Consider the following 19,896-nt stretch of genomic DNA (forward strand, 5'->3'; position numbering starts at 1 on the left):
GGCTTCAAATGCAGGACTACTCATCTCTAGGCACAGAAATGACTAAAAAGAATGGCAGCTCTGAATAAAACTAATAAAAACATATTTTCCAACTAACTTTATCTATATAATGAAAATACTTTGATACTTTAATTTGGGGTTAGAGCTGACTTTAATAAGGGGAAAAATATGTGCAAAAGGAAGGGAACCCCATTAGGAACAATATATTTCAAGGTATGAGGTTTTGCATTTTTCTAATGCTAACTTAAAAAAGGGAGAGACAGTGAACACAAGAAACTTTTACTGCCAAGCTCTGGATACCAGACATAGCATTTACGACTTTCTGATATGCTGGACAAATATCCCATACTTTTTATTTTCTTAAACACATATATATCAAGTGAACACCAACAATGGGGAAGAGGTAGTAGTAATTTGATCAAATGTTGATGTCTGTACACTGATTCAGAAAGTGCCTGCTTCTTTCTTCAGAATCTCTCAAAACCTTTCAAATTTTCCTGCTACAAGCTTTACTCTTTGATAATTCCTACCATGTATGATATTCCTCAGAAGTTAGATCTTGCAAACACACACAAATCAATTAAGTTGAACCATTTTTGCAAACTATATATATTTTAATTAAAATGAACTTAATGGAATAATCCAGGTATAGTCATGGCCTACATGTAAAACTGGTTGCCACACAATTAAATCAGATACAAAGACCTACTGGATAGACATTTGGAGTCAGTATTCAATCACAATTTCACAAGTACATATGATCTGCATGAACTCAATAACTCAATTTGACTAATTTAAGTCCACAAGTGGACTTTAACATGTATTATTGGTAGTATTTTTTATTTTAAAGAGTTTTGTATGTAAAACTGAGCTGCACTCCTATTCCATGCCTCCAGTAGTATAGAGGGGCCAGACCTAATAAGAATTTTTTTAAAGGTATCAAATTCATATTTTTGGACATTAATTTTAAAGCTCTCTCCTATCATTTTCCTCCAAATAGGTAAATATCTCAATTTGTTTGAAATACTGTATAATAGGTGAATGCAAAATGATAGAAAATTAAAAGCTCCTTTCATTAGATAGACAAGAAGTACATGTCACGTTCACCTAAAAACTGGTGATCTCAAGCATGGCCAAGAGGACAATGTACCGGAGTGCTACCTGAAACACTGCCTAAAACTGTGTGTGAATTCTACTGTGATCTTGGTTTTTAAAAGATTTACATTAAAATATTAATTTTTCTTCTAGTTACCTTTAAATGAATGCCAGAAACTCCTAAAGGGGAGGATTCATGGAGATTAGACTGACATACCTGGGGAAGACTTAAATTTTGTTGAGAAAGCCAATATTTCAACAATTATAGATTACTGTTTGGTCATTAGCCTGGTCTAGGTGAAGAGTATCATTGAGAGGGACTCAGAAAATTCTACCTTGGAGTTCTCTGACTATTACAAAAAGCAGGATCCAGAGTCAGCAGCAAGGGTTCTTCAAGACAAGGGAGGGGTCAAGACAACTTGTAAGAAACTCTGATTTATCACTGAAAAGAAAGTTTTTTTCCTTCAAGTCATACTCACAGCTTCCTACCCACCTTCAACTCAATTTCCACACTAGCAGTGGAATACCAAGTAACATCTAACTTTCAGCATTGGGTTGATCCTTCATTGCAAAACAAAACAGAACAAAACAAAACAAAACAAAACACGCCCCTCTGTGGGAAAAAAAAAAGTTAGCGTTTGTCAAGAGATTCCCTGACCACTATAACTTACTTTACTTTTTTTTTAAAATTTGCCAAACTTGCTAGTTCCTTTTCAGTAGTACTTTAGCACTGAGGCTAGAGACTTCTGGAAGTGGTGTTTCCTGTTGTGTGATGTTAACATGATGCCAAATGGTCACTAAGTCTCAAGGAACTAGAAGTTTGTAAAGTATTGCAGCAACAAAAACAGCAATTAAAAAAAAAAAGAGGACCTGCACATGCAGCAAAATCTACAGTGGTGATGAGGATTAGTCAGCAGCTGGTAAAGTCATTGGCTCAGTGACTCCTGGTTCACTATGGCAACTAAGCATTTAAATAATTGGCTATTCTACTTGTAAACAGGAAATCCCATAAGCCAAAAGGGGTAATCAAATTATGTCTATGTAGTGTGGTGAGAATTCCAATAGATGGCAGTTTGCAAATATGGCATCATTCAAAACTCTCTGGCATTTGATTTGTATTGGCTATATGTTCTTTGTTTCTGTACAAAGTAAAAGTACTGTTTGGGGTCTTGGGAGTTATAGAGCTTAGCTAGGATAAGATATCACAGTATAAGCAACAAAATGTCAGGATATAGAGGCTTCATCTCTTCACTATGCTGCTGAACATACCCACCATATGAACTTTCAGGGGTCTCTCTCACCCTTCTGGTCTTCCCCTTTAAAGGCTCACAGGTTCGTTGATGCAATTCCCACACAACTTGTCATCTCCTTACACCTCCCATCTCACCATGCCACAAAAAAGGCACAATTGAATGGACCAAAAAAAAAAAAAAAAAAAAAATCACTGACAAATCTATGCAGCATTCAGAAAAAGAACTAAATTGTTTTCTACTCTCTGAAAAAGTCAATGGAACCCTTTAGTGTTCATGGATTTCCACATTCTTTTTCACTCCAAATGAGGCTGAGAAGTCAGACCAATTTAATAAAGAAAATACATTGGTGAGGGGACACAGATGTGTTTCCATAATAACTTGTTTCAGCATATGCTGCCTGCTGTGAGTAGCTTATAAGAATTTGGGGTATGGAGAAAGGCTTTAGATTTTTTCACGACCTTCTTAGGATATAATTGCCCCAAAGTGATGACTCAAGACACATTCCTGCATTCTATTTTTGCAGTGTTCAGAAAATACCCCCTAACTAGCCAATTTCTTGTAACCACATGCTTGAGATATATGTGTGTGTGTATGTGTGTGTGTGTGTGTGTGTGTGTGTGTGTGTGTGTGTATGTATATGTATACACACATACATATCTATTCCCCTTTTCAAAATTTCTCCGAAAGTTAAAAAACAAAAACAAAAAAACAAAACCCGGCAGCCAAATACTATGACATCTCAATTAGTAAACACAAAACAGAACGCTTTACAAAAATGAATAAAATATACCATATGCACTCAGCTTCCACACTGTAGTACCCAAGTGAGGAGGCTGCTGTGACGATGTCTGTAGGCAGTTTCTTTTGGCAGACAGCTCCAGCGGAATTGCCACTCTCAATTATTAAGTTATGTATAAGACATGTGTGACCCATTGGATATTTGTGAAGTGACACTCGTGCTTCTGCTCATGCCCTGCTCCGTCCGTCCCCCAGAAGCTGTCCGCCTTAGAGCCTGAGGGCTATTGCGGACTCCCATACTGCTACCTCGAGGTACCCCTTGCATTGGCCCTGAGGGGTGACCCCACGGCTGGGGTCCACCTTGCATTGGATGGCCCCAAGCCTGTGGTGGGCCACCCATGGGATGACCCCAGTGAGGTCCTGGACCCCCAGTAGGATTGTGAGACCAACCAGAAGCTCCTGGGTAGCTGTGGCTGAATGCCTCAGGGGAGAGATTAGAAAGGACCATGTTACTAAAACCTAGTCTCATGCTTTCAGAGTCAAAGGCTTCAATTTCTCTGGCTTGACGTTCCAGCAGGCTTCGTATTCGTTCTGTGCGTTCATTCTGCAAAGCCAACATTTCTTCTTCAATCTGATGGGGGTTAGGAGGAGAGAAGCAAAAAGAAAGCTGATTTATTTTTTAAAATCTACAAACTAAGGAAGTGATAATTACTCAGCTTTGAAGTGAATCATAAAAAAGTTCCCTCTGGCTATTTTATGGCTGTACATTCAAAAATCAAAGAGATGTACTATAGAAATAATACATAATTTATATTTCTAAAATGTGTAAAATCAAGTTCTTAAAAGCAAAGGCAATAACCTCTACTGAAATAATAAATCAAGGCAATTATCACCAATGGCTACTAAATCATTAGGTAAAACACTGAATAAAAAAAAAGTGGGTGAAGGGAAACTAGCTTCATCAGACACAGCAAAATCTCACTCTAATAAAATAAATGTGGGGGACTTTCCTGGTGGTGCAGTGGTTAAGAATCCGCCTGCCAATGCGGGGGACATGGGTTCGATCCTTGGTCCGGGAAGATCCCACATGCCACGGAGCAACTAAGCCCGTGCACAACAGCTGAGCCTGCACTCTAGAGTCCCAAAGCCACAACTACTGAGCCCACATGCCACAACTACTGAAGCCCGTGCGCCTAGAGCCCGTCCTCCTAAACAAGAGAAGCCACCGTAATGAGAAGCCCACGCACCAGAACAAAGAGTAGCCCCCGCTCGCAGCAACTAGAGAAAGCCTGCGCACAGCAATAAAGACCCAATGCAGCCAAAACTAAATAAATAATTAAATAAATAAGATTAAAAAATAAAATAAATGTGGTATTGGTGTAGGGACAGACTATTAGTGAAACAGAAATAAAGATCTCAATTTGTAGGTTTTTAAAGCAGGACAAAAGCATTAATTAATTAATTAATTCAATGGGGGAAAAGATGGATTCTTAAACAAATGACACAGGCACAATTGGCCAACCATCTGGAAGGAAATAAAAATGGCACCCCATCTTATACCACATTCCGGATAGACCAAAGCCTTAAGTGAAAAGCAAACAAACAAAAACTAAAATTTTCATTAAAAAGTTAGTTTCTAGGGCTTCCCTGGTGGCGCAGTGGTTGAGAGTCCACCTGCCGATGCAGGGGACACGGGTTCGTGCCCTGGTCCGGGAAGATCCCACATGCTGCGGAGCGGCTGGGCCCGTGAGCCATGGCCGCTGAGCCTGCGTGGTCGGAGCCTGTGCTCTGCAAGGGGATAGGCCACAACAGTGAGAGGCCCGCGTACCGTGCAAAAAAAAAAAAAAAAAAAAAAAAGTTAGTTTCTATATACCTAGAAATTAGTGGTTGGGTAGCCATCATCATCAGTTCTGAAAAACTGAAAGGTGTTACAAATAAATGTAGTTGACTATACATATATTTTTTAAAATGTAAAATAATTCATAATAAAGTCAAGAGAATGAAAAAAAAAGTTGATGGAGAACTTTTTTATGACTGGTCAAATTGATAATTGCCTAAACCCATTGATCAATATTAATGTCACTTAAAAGGGGGACAGCTAGACATTATGTATCTTTTGATGTGATGCAAAAGGAAGTACACAGTAACCCTCATGAAAATTCCTTGCAAAAATTAAAAACTGAATCTAAATATAATCATGCCTCTGGATCTCATTACCAGTTTATATAGGAAATATGAAGTAAAAATGAGAATACATTAATCGACACCATGAGGACGCAATCAGCCAAATCCAGATTTTGAGAATTCCTACAGAACAAATGATCCAATCCAAATGGAGGGAAAAAAAAAGTGTAGGGGAGAGGGCCCTATTATAGACTAATTAACTTAAAAGACAATTAACCAAAGCAATGTCTGGACCTTGTTTGGGCCCCAATCCAAATAAGCCAACTTAAAGAAGACATTTCTGAGATAACAGGAGAAATTTAGGCATGGACTGAGTATGAGGTAATATTTAAATTTTATTATCAGTTTTGTTAAATATTATGATGGACTTATGATTATATTAAAGTAAAAAAGTCCTTATCTATATTTAGGAGTGAAATGATGCTATGCTAGAATTTGCTTTAAAATATCCCAGACAGAAGGCAGAGGCAAGGCACTGAAGGAAAGATGGAAGACTACCAGGCTACCAAGGAGACTGCTTTTGTTGTTGATGAAGTGAGCAACATTGTAAAAGAGGCCATAGAAAGAGCCATTGGTGGCAATGCCTATCAGCACAGCAAAGTGAATCAGTGGACCACAAACATAGTGGAGCAAACCCTAAGCCAACTCACCAAGCTGGGGAAACCATTTAAATACATTGTGACCCGTGTAATCATGCAGAAGAACAGAGCGGGATTACACATGGCAAGTTCCTGCTTCTGGGACAGCTCTACTGATGGGAGCTGCACTGTGCGATGGGAGAACAAGACCATGTACTACATTGTCAGCGCCTTCGGGCTGTCCTTTTTTTTTTTTTTTTTTTTTTGCGGTACGTGGGCCTCTCACTGTTGTGGCCTCTCCCGTTGCAGAGCACAGGCTCCGGACGCGCAGGCTCAGAGGCCATGGCTCACGGACCCAGCCACTCCACGGCATGTGGGATCTTCCCGGACCGGGGCACGAACCCGTGTCCCCTGCAATGGCAGGCGGACTCTCAACCACTGCGCCACCAGGGAAGCCCCAGGCTGTCCATTTGACCACCTTGTCCAGCCTGTGATTTTCTCCTTTTGTCCCAACGTTTCTCTACCATCTTCTAACCACCAGCCATCTAGTCAGTGATCACCTGTCTCACTCTCTTTAAGTATGTTTTTGTGGCACTCTCAAAATGCAGAGAAAAAAACCAAATAACCACACTGTTCTGTGACCTGCACATCCTAAGTCAGAGGAATCATCACTGAAGGTAGTCAGGAGCCTGTCCTGACACTTGTCTTAACTTTGAATGTTTCTTTTCAAAGGTGCTAAAAGCCTAAATCTGCTAAGTGTGAAACTTTCTCTAATCTGAAATGATTCAAACACACTAATTTTCCATACTTTGTTAGAATAATACATTATTCTAATTAAAAATATATATATATCCCAGACATTCTTTCCCCCAAGAGTGTGTGTGTGTATGTGTGTGTGTATGTAGTGGGGGGAATAGATAAGAAAATATTAGCAAAATACTGATAAATGTTGAAGCTGGGTGATGAGTACTTGGAATTTCATTGTACTAAGTCTCCCTACTTTTGTATATGTTTGAAAATTTCCATGAAAAAAAGTTTTTAAAAGATAGGAAAAAAGAGAATTTGTAAAGGAGCATTAAATAATCATGTTTCAAGATATTTGAGAACTTAAGCCAATAGTCATATTGCTATCTGTAGAAATCTAGCTCAATAAATGTTTACTTTCTATGTGTCATTTTTAAGTGCCCTTAAGAAAAACACAGTTTAGCATGGGAAACACATGCAAATAAAAATTACAATAGAATATGGTAAGATGTAATAATAGATTTATAAAGTATAGCAGAAATACTAAGGGACGGAGTGATTCACTCTACAGGAGAAGGAGACTAGGGCAAAGAAGTCTTCTTAGAGGAGGTGGTAGAGACTGGATTCTGAAGGAAGAATACAAGTTTACCAGGAAGACAAGCAGAGGGGAAAATATTTTCAGCAGAGAGAACATGTGGGAAAACATGGACAAATGGTAAAAATAAGAAGTGTTTGGAGAATTACAGACCGGCCAGATGGACTCCAGTAAGAAGAGTTTGAAAATTATCGAAAGTTCTAAATACTAGTGTTACAAAGATTTAGAGAGGGCCATTCATTTGAAGATTGAAGGAGAACTTAGATTAAACATGAATGCTTCCTGTGAGGTAAAGACATCAAATTGTTAACTGTGGTGATCTCTGAGTGGAAGGATTAAGGACATTTCTGTTTCTCTATATTTCTCTATATTTGCCAGGTTTTAAAAAATGACTGTGCATTTATAAAATAATTTCCCCACTCTTTTCATATCTATAGATAAAATACCCAATTCTTTGGAATTAAACTTATCTCTAAGGATTCAGAGAACTTCAAATTTTTAAAGTATGTTATATGTAAAAAATTTTAAATCCATTTACTTAAAAGCACTTATTTTAATTTGAAGGATCTAATAAATGATGGGAAAGCACTCAGCATGTAACTGATCTGAATTCCTTGCATATAATCTGAAGGAAGCTCATGATAAAAATATTAAACACATTAATGCTTATGAACCTTTTATCCAGTAAGTACTGCTTCAATTTCGTTTGCTGATTAGTTTTGCCATTCAAGAAACTCAGAACATTTTTCAATTAAAGAAAAATAAAACCTAAGATTTGTGATAGGTTACACTAATCCCCATTTCTTTTAAAACATGTTATTTATTACTGCAAATTAGAAAGGTGGTTTCACTGGGTAGATAAAAGTTACCATACTTAAGACTTGAGAGGCTCTCTCGACCTATCTTCTTTGAAATCAAATGTGATATTTTTGTGTGAATATTTTCAGTTCCACAAAGAAAGATCCTGTAAGATGTTCCAGTCGTCAATTCTCACTTAAAAACTACCAACCATGTTTGTTGATACTTAAGTGAAATACTGAAAGAAAATTAATTGAAATGATAAAACTAAAAAATGAAAACATTTATATTTTGGAAATACTGCCACTTTTCATGCACATATAAAATTCACAGGGAATCAACTAGGCGCCAATAAAAAATAAATTTTTTTTTAAATTCATAGGGAATTTAACATTTATAGTTATGTTGTCATTTTGCTGAAAATTTTAATGTAAATGAAATATGAGAAAAGTCATAAAAGGACCTTATGTGAGTCAAGTGAGGCCTACTTTTACTTTGTTGGTGCCTCAACCTACAGGAACAACTCTTGGTTCATTTCGAGATTAAAGCAAACTTCAAAGAGAACTATTCATCATGAAACAAGTAATATTCACTCTGGTTCCACCTCTATTTATTTTCAGATTACTGTTTCTCATCTGTACAACGAGTAAGTGCCAAGTGCAGAAAATACAGCGGTTAAGATTTTTCAAAGTTTCTGTAGAGAGGATACCTGGGTTTGGTAGCTGCCAACTGATCCCAAACTGCTTTACATGCATGTCACTTGAAATGTAAATATTAGCCCTAGTAGCAACTCAAAGCACTATAGATTCATCACCCTACTGTTCCTTTATTATCTGTCATACTAAATAATCTTATGTATTTTCCCTTATCAAAGTAATATAAACCACATTAAAAAAGTAAAATATAGGGAATTCCCTGGTAGTCCACTGGTTAGGACTCTGTGCTTCCACTGCAGGGGGCACGGGTTCATCCCTGGTCAGGGAACTAAGATCCTGCATGCCGCGTGGTATAGTCTCCACCAAAGAAGTAAAACAGAAAAACAAACTATTCTATCATGTTAATATAGCCACTTCTAGCATTACTTCAATTCACTTTAAGTGTGATTGGTCTTTTTTATTTTATTCAACACATAAGCATTTTTCTATATTAATACTGTCTTTGTAGCCATCATTTAAATGGCTGAATAAGATTTTATTAAGTGGCTTGGCCATAATTACTTAATTATATCTCTATCTTAGATGGTTATGTATTTTAAACCATTATAAACTATGCTATAATTACCATATTTAGCATCTTGCTTTTCCTATATTTGGATTTCCTTAGAATAAATTCTCAAACACTTAACATTTCCAAAGTACAATATATACTTCCAGAGGGAAGAGATATGGGGACATATGTATATGTATAACTGATTCACTTTGTTAAAAAGCAGAAAGTAACATACCACTGTAAAGCAATTATACTCCAATAAAGATGTTTTATATATATATATATATATATATACACACACACACACACACACACACTTCCAAATTGCTTTGCAAAATGCATTAACATTATATGAGAGTGCCACTGCACCTTCACCAATGTGTATCAGTTTTATGCCCATATTTTACTAGGCTCTGTAGAACATACAGGCTTGGTTCATATAGTGAAATAAGATTGTACCTAAGACACTAATCAGCCCTAACTCTGAACCACTAGGTGGAGCTAAAAATACAAATACACAGTCCTACCCCAGTATCCTTGGGGGAAGGGTTCCAGGACCATTCCTCAGATACCACAATTTGAGGATGCTCAAGTCCCTTATCTAAAATAGTGTAGTGTTTGCATATAAGCCACACAGATACTCTCATACTTTAAATCACCTCTAGATTACTTACAATACTCTATACCATGTAAATGCTCTGTAACTAGTTGCTGGGGGCATGCAGCAGATGGCAGTTTTACTTTTTGGAACTTTCTGGAATTTTCTTTCCCCTAATACTTTCAATCAGAGGTTAGTTGAATCCATGGATGCAGAACCTACAGGTATGAGAGGGCTGACTGTAAATAGTACTAATATTTCTCTCACAACACTATAGGGAGTTTTCATTTTAGTGATAATTTTTTGAAGCATAAGAGACAGAACTTTAGGTTGAATTTTAATAAGCAAGTTGGAATCAGACAGATTTATGAAATCTGTACATGGGACAAACTAGATTTTTCTCAAAATTTATATGTGTTTATATCTTTCCCATCTTGAATGAGAAACATAAGTGAGACAATTTTTAGAGGCAAGAACCTCTTGAAGAAGCCAGTAATGAGAGCTATGCCAGAAGAAGAGTAACATCTTATTTAGGTGGGTTTTTTTAAGAATGTATTTTTTAATTTAATAAGGAATTCTATTTTTATCACAAGAACTGCAGGAAACAGAGGAAAATCTATGGAGCAATGGTCTAGAAACCATGACAACTTTTATTAAGTTAGCCAAGTACTAACATACAAAAGGATCAATGGAGCTAAGACTATCACCTGTTGGGAACTTATGGCTCAGGAATTCTGGAACATAGCTCTGAATCCTAGATACAATTATATTCTACTACTTCTCATGGCAAAACTTTCCTCTTTATCTTTCAAAATCTAAAAATCTTCTGTCCATCAGTCTTTCCCCAAATATATATATATATATATACACGCACACGCACACACACACATGCACAGCTATAATACCTTAAAGGATGGAAAGGAAGTGAATCTGGGGATTTTAGTTCTATTCTCTAATATATCTGGCAAAGAATAAGTGAAAAAAGAGAGAAAGAAAGAAAAAAAGATACATCTAGAAGTAACATTTTCAGCTTGTGTAGAACTGGCTTTACCTTCTGTCCCCTAGTACTCTTCCACCAATCTGTATAGTTCCAGGCCCAGGATAGAAGAGTAAAGTATATATTCCAGATCCTTTGCCCCTGCCTCTCTCAGGCAATTACTAAAGTTCTTTTTCTTCACTATCCAAGTTTTTCTCCAATCTCTTTAGGTAGAGCTAGGTACACAAAAAAAGTGAGGAACATGGAGCCAGAGCTACTCTCTCACAATTCAACTGTCTTCACATAACACCATATCCTTCCTCTAGCAATTACTACTTAACTACATTCCTCTGATGTTTAGAATTCATTAATTATAATAAGGTTTATTACTGAAACAATAATTTTAAAGAAAAACACTACCAAAACTAGAATTAAGGAAATATGGTATGGTGAAAACAATCTAACGCCACCTCTGCTAATATGAAAATGTATTTATAAAATGTTTCTGATGAAGGCAAATACTAGCACAATTAACTTCCTTCTATTATCTATACCTTTTGTTCTAAGAGTGCCCTGCGGAGGGAGACCCTCTGTTCAAGTTCCCGAAGCTCTCGATCATGTTGTGCCTCAGCTTGCATCTTGATTTTGCTCTGATATGCATTTAACAGCTCCAGTTCCTGCTGCAGCTGCATCTTTAAAACCTGGCACTCTGCTTCCTGTGCTTCATCCAAACGCAGCTGAAAGAGAGGAAAAAACCCAGATATATCCTACTGTGAGCTATTTACCCATGACCTATGGAAAGGAGGTGTGAGAAAAGACAGACAACTCTTTTGTAGGATACACAATTGTTCTCTCTTGTATCTTGGAGTAAACATCTCTGGAAAAGGAAGGCACAGTAACCAGTGATGGTAATATGAAGATAAAAGCTATCATGATCTATTAGGAGGATGCCTGAATAATTATATTTTTCTTAAGAAAAATCTAGAATCTGATTAGCTGATGTAAGACTCTCAATCTCTTCTCTGCAATGGAAATAACTACAGAACAGGGACCAGCAAACTATAGCCTCCAGACCAAATGTGGACAGCTGCCTGTTTTAATTAATTAATTTGATAGTCCACTAGTTAAGAATGGCTTTTACATTTTAAATGGCTATATAAGTACCCACATAATTACCCTCAATTTTGTATCACGGACTACAAAACCTAAAATATTTACTATCTGGCCCTTTAAGAAAAAGTTTGCAAAACTCATATAGAAAATATTTTGTATTTGCCTTCACTAAAATGTGACCATTTGGATCCCCAATACAGTACTACTTTTTGCTCACTGCTTAACAAAGCTGCTGCTCTAATCCTCCTATACCGTTGGGATATGTGCTGAACACCTGAGGCAGTGGCAGAGAGCCTATTTAGAACCTCATGACTAAATGTATCAATGAGAATTCTATATAAATCATGCCTACCTCCAAGCAATGCAGGGAACAGGAAAAATATAGATAACCACCACTATTTCTCAAGCTGTAGGAGAGCTATCACTTCCAACCAGTATTTTAATTGCTGGGATTTCATTCAGGTGGTGGGATGAAAGGGGCACTGAATTTGTTTTGCTTAAATAAAATGAACTCACAGCTTGGGTGGACAGCATTTCATTAATGCTGTGGTCATACTGTTCAGCCAAGATGGCTAACTTCCGGGTCTGCTCCTCCTTGAGACGTTTCAGAACAGCTTTGTGCTCACTCTTTGGTGTAGTCTCCAGTAGGTGATTTCTTAATGCTTTGTACTGTCTGGTTTGGATTTTGCAGGTGTCCTGAAACTGCTTTTTTATTTGGAGTTCTTTAGACTGGGAAGGAAAAAAAAGATGTATATAATTTTTAACATATGGCATTTGTTATACCTTATGCTTATATGAAAATAAAGGCTACTAGGAGACGAGGAGATGAAAAACAAAAAGGTCAGACCGTAAGGTTGCAGGTACAGTACTTTTCCACTTGGTTATTAGGTCAAACCATTGCATTCTATGTATTTTTGTGACAAAATCTCTAATTTAAAACATTAGAATATCAAGAACCTTACTTTTTTCATAGGACTTCAGGTCATACTCATTATTTTACTAGTACATTTAGTTACAAGTAAATTTTTTTTATAGATTTTTTTGATGTGGACCTTTTTTTTTTTTTTTTTGCATTACGCGGGCCTCTCACTGTTGTGGCCTCTCCCGTTGTGGAGCACAGGCTCCGGACGCGCAGGCTCAGCGGCCATGGCTCACGGGTCCAGCCACTCCGCGGCATGTGGGATCTTCCCGGACCGGGGCACAAACCCGTGTCCCCTGCATCAGCAGGCGGATTCTCAACCACTGCGCCACCAGGGAAGCCCGATGTGGACCATTTTTAAAGTCTTTATTGAATTTGTTACAATATTGCTTCCGTTTTATGTTTTGGTATTTTGGCCATGAGGCATGTGGGATCTTAGCTCCCGACCAGGGTCTGAACCTGCACCCCCTGCATTGGAAGGTGAAGTCTTAACCACTGGACCGCCTCGGAAGTCCCAGTGGCACCACTCTTAAATACTGTCCTTGGTTAACAAAATTCTTCCAAGTTAGCCAGGAATGGGACAATGACATTTAGACATTCTCTTCTACCTCTGTATAACAGCCTCTATTCTTTTAAAAGTTTTTATTTTTAAAGGATTGTGCCAAGAAAACTAATTATTCCACATCACTAGCCTAATGAGGGAAAAAGAAAAGCTCCTTGAAAAATGTTTTTTCTATAAGAAGAGTAATACTTGTACCAAGAATAAACTATATCCCTCAATGTTTGACTCAAGTGAAAGCAAGATGAATGTAAGTTACAGTTGTTTCTACTCATTTAACACTGACAAAACATCATCTGGATGCCAGATGAAGAAACAACAGAGCAGGCGTATATCCAACCCATTCCATAGACATAGTACCCCAAACCCCCCACCCCAAATCCTAGTCAAATTACATAAGTGCTAAAACTGAAGTCCCCCTACCTCCCTTTAAAGTCCTGGAAAAAGTTGGAAGAGGCAACCATTACTTAGGTAAATAAAAATGGATAACTTGGCATTAAAATCAAGTCAGTTTTGTTCAAATTGAGTAAGCAGACAGAAATACATAACTAAGAGGAACATGATGGTTTTCTTCCCTAGTAAAGTAACAGAACAATCTCCTTTATGGAAAATCTTGAGCTCATCTGTCATCAGAAGGAGACATTCTATTCTAAATCTGACTACAATTGTGAAACATTATTTTTTGCCTCACGTTTTGTATAGTATCTGTGAAGATTACACTAGTATTTACAAGCTTTCAAACTGAAAAGGCAAAAACAAAAAACAGGAATGGTTAAACATCAAACAACTCTATGCCAAGCCCTACAGAAATGCAGTCATATTAAATTTATGGTATGATGATAGAAAACTAACAAGTTTTCAGTCTGGTTTATTTCTGGGTGCTGCTGACTTTAAAACAGTCATTAATTTCAAAGACATGTTATTTAACTAATCTTTTGGTGGGAAATTGTCTATTCTATAGCCAAAAGAGTATATACCTCTCCACTACAAAGACAAAATAAATTTGAAAAATCATTATGAATTCCAATTTTCTAAGCAATGACTAATGAAGATTATGTGAGTAGTCAACATAAGCTACTCTGTAAATGATTTTAATTAGCTGTTCGGAAAACAAAGTGAAATTTTACTCAGGTTCACAAGGAAAGGGTAAAAACATCTTAACTTTGCTTCTATACTTTTGTTCAAGACAGCTTGTTTGAATGGAGTTGAGTGCGAATCAATAGGTACCATTCGGTGTGGTGTAGCTTCTAGATTTTGACACAGATTACCCCTGTGAATGAATTTCACTTCACTCCAGGACAGTTATTCAGATAAGGGGGTAGGGTTTTAAAAGAAAATACTGTGTTGGGCTTCACTGGTGGTGCAGTGGTTGAGAGTCCGCCTGCCGATGCAGGGGACACGGGTTCATGCCCCGGTCCAGGAGGATCCCACATGCCGCGGAGCGGCTGGGCACGTGAGCCATGGCCGATGAGCCTGCGCGTCCGGAGCCTGTGCTCCGCGACAAGAGAGGCCACAGCAGTGAGAGGCCCACGTACCACAAAAAAACAAAAAAACAACAAAAAAACAAAACATACCCCAACTACCACGCCATGGTCTCACCTACACTACCAAATACATAAAGAAAATAAGCAGAATGGGAATAACACTGTGGTGATTCCACTATTCCTCTTAAGATAAGCACACACAGTGAAGGGAGAGGGGGTAAAAAGGCATTTTTTTTCATTCACTGGCTTCTGTACTGACTAGGAATTTACTGTCTTTTTTGGATACAAATCACACTAGGAGCAAATAAGATTCCAAAACTGTATTACTTGGAACAATAAAGAGAAGCCAACAGGTTAGTTAGCATGTTGACGTGTAGACTGTAATGTCAGCATTGGACATTTGGGTACATTAAAATAAGAACTTTGATTCTTATTTATGGCATTTGCTACAGTTAAATTTTTTTCGGTACTCTACTGAGAAATACATGAGCAAAAGTCTGTAGCTACAGACACTCCATGTCAAAACTAATTAAACATGCTTAAAATGAAAAGAAAGAGGTTTATTCAATTTCTTTACGACAGATTTCTGTCTTAGACTTTTACTGCTTATATGGATGCCTTTTATCCCTATTCCCCTTTGTCAAGAAGCTTAGGCTAAAGGTACCTTCAGACTCTTAGGCTGTTGTCGAACCTCCATGACATGCTTTCGCCTTAGTTCTCGTTCTCTTCGCTTATTATATTCCAGCTGGTTAGTGAGCTCAGTTTGATGCTGCAGTCTGATCAACTCACAGCGCATCTTCTGAATTGTGTTGAGGTGGCGGAACTCCAGTTCTTGCATGGACTCATGCTGTCGCAGCAGCATGGCGTGCTCTAAGTCCTTTTGAGTCTGTCTTTTATTTAACTCCTAATCCATAACACAAAAGACAAAGGTATAATTTACAATGCTAGGGAAAAAACTCCTAAGAAATAGATTAATCAGGAAGTAGATGTAATCCTTAGATTCAATAATGACTGCATAGTAAATATTAGATTTTATGACCTTTACAGCAGTAAATGGGCAATTAGTAGCACCAATTTCCTTATTCTATTCATTTACTATTCATTAATACTATTTTATGCAATAAGCTTAAGACATAGCAAATCTATCTCAGTAGGCTGAATGTCCTTCCTTCTTTCTTTTCTTTCTTTATTGTTTCCCAATTTTATATCTGAAGAGAACTCGTAAGCCATTCTTTGAATTTCTTCAGAGTATCCTATTCAATTCTATTACAGGCAGTATACCCAGCACAGTATAGTGAATAAGAACATGGATCTGGCTCTGCTACCTATGAGCAGTCCTTGGGTTAATTGTTTAAACTCTCTGTGCTTCAGTTTCATCACTTTTCAAATGAAGATAATAATATTGCTATTTCACAGATTTAATGTGAGGATGAAGTGAGTTCACAAATGGAAAGTTCTCAGAACAATACCTCACACATGCTGCTCAACAAATGTTCTAATTCTTTTTTTTTTTTCAGATTAAAAAGAACAAGCATAAAACACACACACACACAGAAGTCAAACCTACCCCCTTTGCCCCTGCAAACCCCTTCTCCAGAGGCCAACAGTTTGGTGCAAATGCTTCCCAACCTTCCCCATGCTTATCGTGAAACATCTATTACACAAAAACATACAGTTTTAAAAACTGAATAACATACATTATAGGCATATAATGTGCTTTCTTCACCTAACAATATAATGGATATACATCCAGATCAGATCAGTATATACAGATCTTTTTTTTTAAGTTTCATAGTAAGCTTCTGCTTTGCAATACCATAATTTTCCATTTTTTGCTTGATAAAGAAATTTTCATTAAATGTTTATTCATGATGCATCATATAATGTTATTATTTCTTTAGGATAGAGTTCTAGGAGTGGATTTGATAGATAAAAGCATATCTATCAATATATCAGTATCAATTTATATTCTTAGCAACACTGCACATTTCCCAATGCCACTACTAGGATTCAATGTTGCTAGTCTTTATATTATTTAATTGATGCAACTGTTTTAATTTGAATTTATTTAATTATTAGTGAATTTGAACAATTATGCTATACTTGAAGTTTATTTTAAGCCACTCTTGTAAATAAATTAATCTGTGCTCACAGGTATCCCTGATAGTGAGAATATGTTTTCACTGGCATAAGAGTTTCTACATTTGCTCAATTAATAATTACATGACTACAAAAAATGTGTTAAATGATAACATATACTTAATGGCACCCATTTCAGTTCAAAAGGTATAAAGTATCCAATAATTTTATGGTATTTAAAAATGAACACCCCTCTCATTCACAGATTTAATATGTATTTAATAAATATTTATTGAATACCTACTATGGGCCAGATACTAGGGGGATATAAAGACCGGAACAAAACCAGTGACTTTAGAAAATTTCCATTCTAGGCAGGACGAGAAACTTACCCCCAAAAAGTGTGTATGTGTAAGAGAGAGAAATGCAGAGAAGAACATTTAGAGAAGAAGGATTTGGACATTAGGGAAGGCACTTCTGAGGAGGTGGTATCTGAGGAGAGACATGAAGGGAGGAAGCAAGCCATGTAGATAATCTAGGGAAGAAGAATTCAGGCTGAGGGAGGTACAAGTGCAAAGACCCTGAGTCTGGGAAATGACAAACATACTTTCAGGAAATATTCTCGTTTCAAACGTACCTCCCTGACAAGGTCCTGTTCCAAGTTATGGCGCCCAAGTAACATTCTTCTCTTGAAGCGACGGCATTCCAGCTCTAGGTATTGTCTCTGACGCCGTAGAAGATTAGCCTCTTCTTCTGCTTGGAAATGCTGTATATTCTCCTTCTGCTTTGAAAGCCACTCCTGTTTTTCTTTTTTTGGGGTGCTCTGATTTTCATTCAGCTCCTGGCAACATAAAAAACAACTCAGTTCGGGCTTCCCTGGTGGCGCAGTGGTTGAGAGTCCGCCTGCCGATGCAGGGGACACGGGTTCATGCCCTGGTCCGGGAAGATCCCACGTGCCACGCAGCGGCTAGGCTTGTAAGCCATGGCCGCTCAGCCTGCACGTCCGGACCCTGTGCTCTGCAACGGGAGAGGCCACAACAGTGAGAGGCCCGCGTACCGCAAAAAAAAAAAAACCAAAAAAACCAAAACTCAGTTCAAAATACATAAAAATTAATTGCATGAATATATCATCTGGTATTTGGTGCATTTAAATAAAAGTACTTAATCTGTGTCCTTTCTAATGCTCAAGGCAGGGCAATGACCTTAAGGAGGTAGGTAATATTTTCCTTTTCTTGAGTTAACCGGTGAAGTAGGACAGGAAAGAGAAATGTATGCTAGAAAACATGCATACCTTTTAGCTTTACACAGCTACATTTATGATGGTTACTAGTTTTAAAAGAATACAATATTGGTAAATGAAGTAAAACACATCATTCTTTAAATGCTTCCCAAGAAGAGACATAAGGCAGTGCTTTCAGGTAAAAATTATTTATATGAATTAATATTAGGGCAAATATACATCTAATGTGTCACTTCTTGGTTTCTGACATTCTAAATATTAAGTTTTTGGCAAAATTATGGATAGACTCAGTATAAAAGACTTAGAAATTAAATGGAAAATCAACAAAACCATGGGAGAATAGAAACCCTTTTTATGAATCGTATTTAACTAAACAAATCAAAACCAGTGCTTTTCTATAGCATTTAAAATATCACCTTCCACGGTCCTGTGGACACAAGGTGGGGGAAGGGGAGGGTAGGAAGAATTCGGAGATTAGGATTAACATATATACACTATCATGTGTAAAATAGAGAGCTAGTGGGGAACATGCTCTAAAGCACAGGAAACTCAGCTCGGTGCTCTGTGAAAACCTAGATGGGGGAGATGTGGGGGGCGGAGGTGGGAGGGAGGTCCAAGAGGGAGGGGATGTAGGTATACATATAACTGATTCATTTCATTGTACAGCAGAAACTAACACAACATTGTAAAGCAATTATACTCCAATAAAAAAATAATAAAAGTGAAAATAAAATATTACCTTACATGTGGTACATATATACAATGGAATACTACTCAGCCATAAAAAAGAATGAAATAATGCCTTCTGCAGCAACATGGATGGACTCAGAGATTATCATACTAAGCAAAGTAAGTCAAAAAGAGAAAGACAAATACTATATGATATCACTTATATATGGAATCTAAAATATGACACAAATGAACGTTATCTACAAACAGAAACAGACTCACAGGTATAGAGAACAGACTTGCTGGTGGTGGTGGAGAGGGAAGGACTGGGAGTTTGGGGTTAGTAGATACAAACTATTACATATAGGATGGACAAACAACAAGGTCCTACTGCATAGCACAGTGAACCATATTCAGTATCCTGTGATAAACCATAATGGAAAAGAATATGAAAAAGAATATACATATGTAGAACTGAGTCACTCTGCTGTACAGCAGAAATTAACACAACATTGTAAATCAACTATACTTCAAAAAAATATATATATTATCTTACAAACTATCTAAATGAAAATGCATTTATATTGGGCCAGATGAGAACACTGACAATGCGCTCAATGAGGCAAACTCTAGGATGATAATTAATACTAATATATCTTCAACCTAAAAAGCAACAATGTTGCACAGTATATAAATAAGCCATCTTTCCTAGGTATAAGATAATTTTTCAAAGACTACTAACCTTATGGTCCTTCCCCTGGTTTTCAAGAAAGAGATCAGTTCTTTATAACTTTAGTTCATAAGATATACAAACACATAAAAAAAATTTTAGTAGTTCTAAACTTAAGGGTATATGTGTACACACGGAAGAGAAAGGGCACATAAATAATCACCTGGGTATATTTTTCAAAATCTTTTGCCAGGAACTTCTCCACTAAGATTCTAGTATATCCCTTCCTCTATGCTAAAAATGATTGTTTTAAATGAACTCACACACATAAATACACACTAATTTGGCTTCTAAAAGAAAATGAATTTATTAGCTGGACTACCTGTTATATGCTT

At 37.1% G+C, this 19,896-nt stretch overlaps 1 protein-coding gene and 1 pseudogene across 3 annotated transcripts in view; one reads left to right on the forward strand and one right to left on the reverse strand.

Annotated features, from left to right (window-relative positions):
• Window positions 1-2,922: 2,922 nt before the first annotated feature.
• The window catches only part of TAOK1 (TAO kinase 1), a 140,250-nt gene continuing 123,276 nt past the window's right edge, over window positions 2,923-19,896 (reverse strand). For both annotated transcript variants that reach the window (XM_079903959.1, XM_079903960.1), the window contains 5 exons: window positions 17,560-17,763; window positions 15,508-15,747; window positions 12,398-12,610; window positions 11,323-11,505; window positions 2,923-3,717 (listed from right to left, as the gene is read on the reverse strand). In XM_079903959.1, the coding sequence (XP_079760085.1) occupies window positions 3,256-3,717; window positions 11,323-11,505; window positions 12,398-12,610; window positions 15,508-15,747; window positions 17,560-17,763 (1,302 nt within the window). In that variant the 3' untranslated portion in view covers window positions 2,923-3,255. The remainder of the gene's footprint in view (window positions 3,718-11,322; window positions 11,506-12,397; window positions 12,611-15,507; window positions 15,748-17,559; window positions 17,764-19,896) is intronic.
• Window positions 5,477-6,090, forward strand: LOC307177830 (dynein light chain Tctex-type 1-like; annotated as a pseudogene). The gene has a single exon. The product of its transcript is annotated as a dynein light chain Tctex-type 1-like (transcript).

This window comes from Stenella coeruleoalba, assembly GCF_951394435.1.
Source record: "Stenella coeruleoalba genome assembly, chromosome: 19".
NCBI classification, from domain to species: Eukaryota; Metazoa; Chordata; class Mammalia; order Artiodactyla; family Delphinidae; genus Stenella; species Stenella coeruleoalba.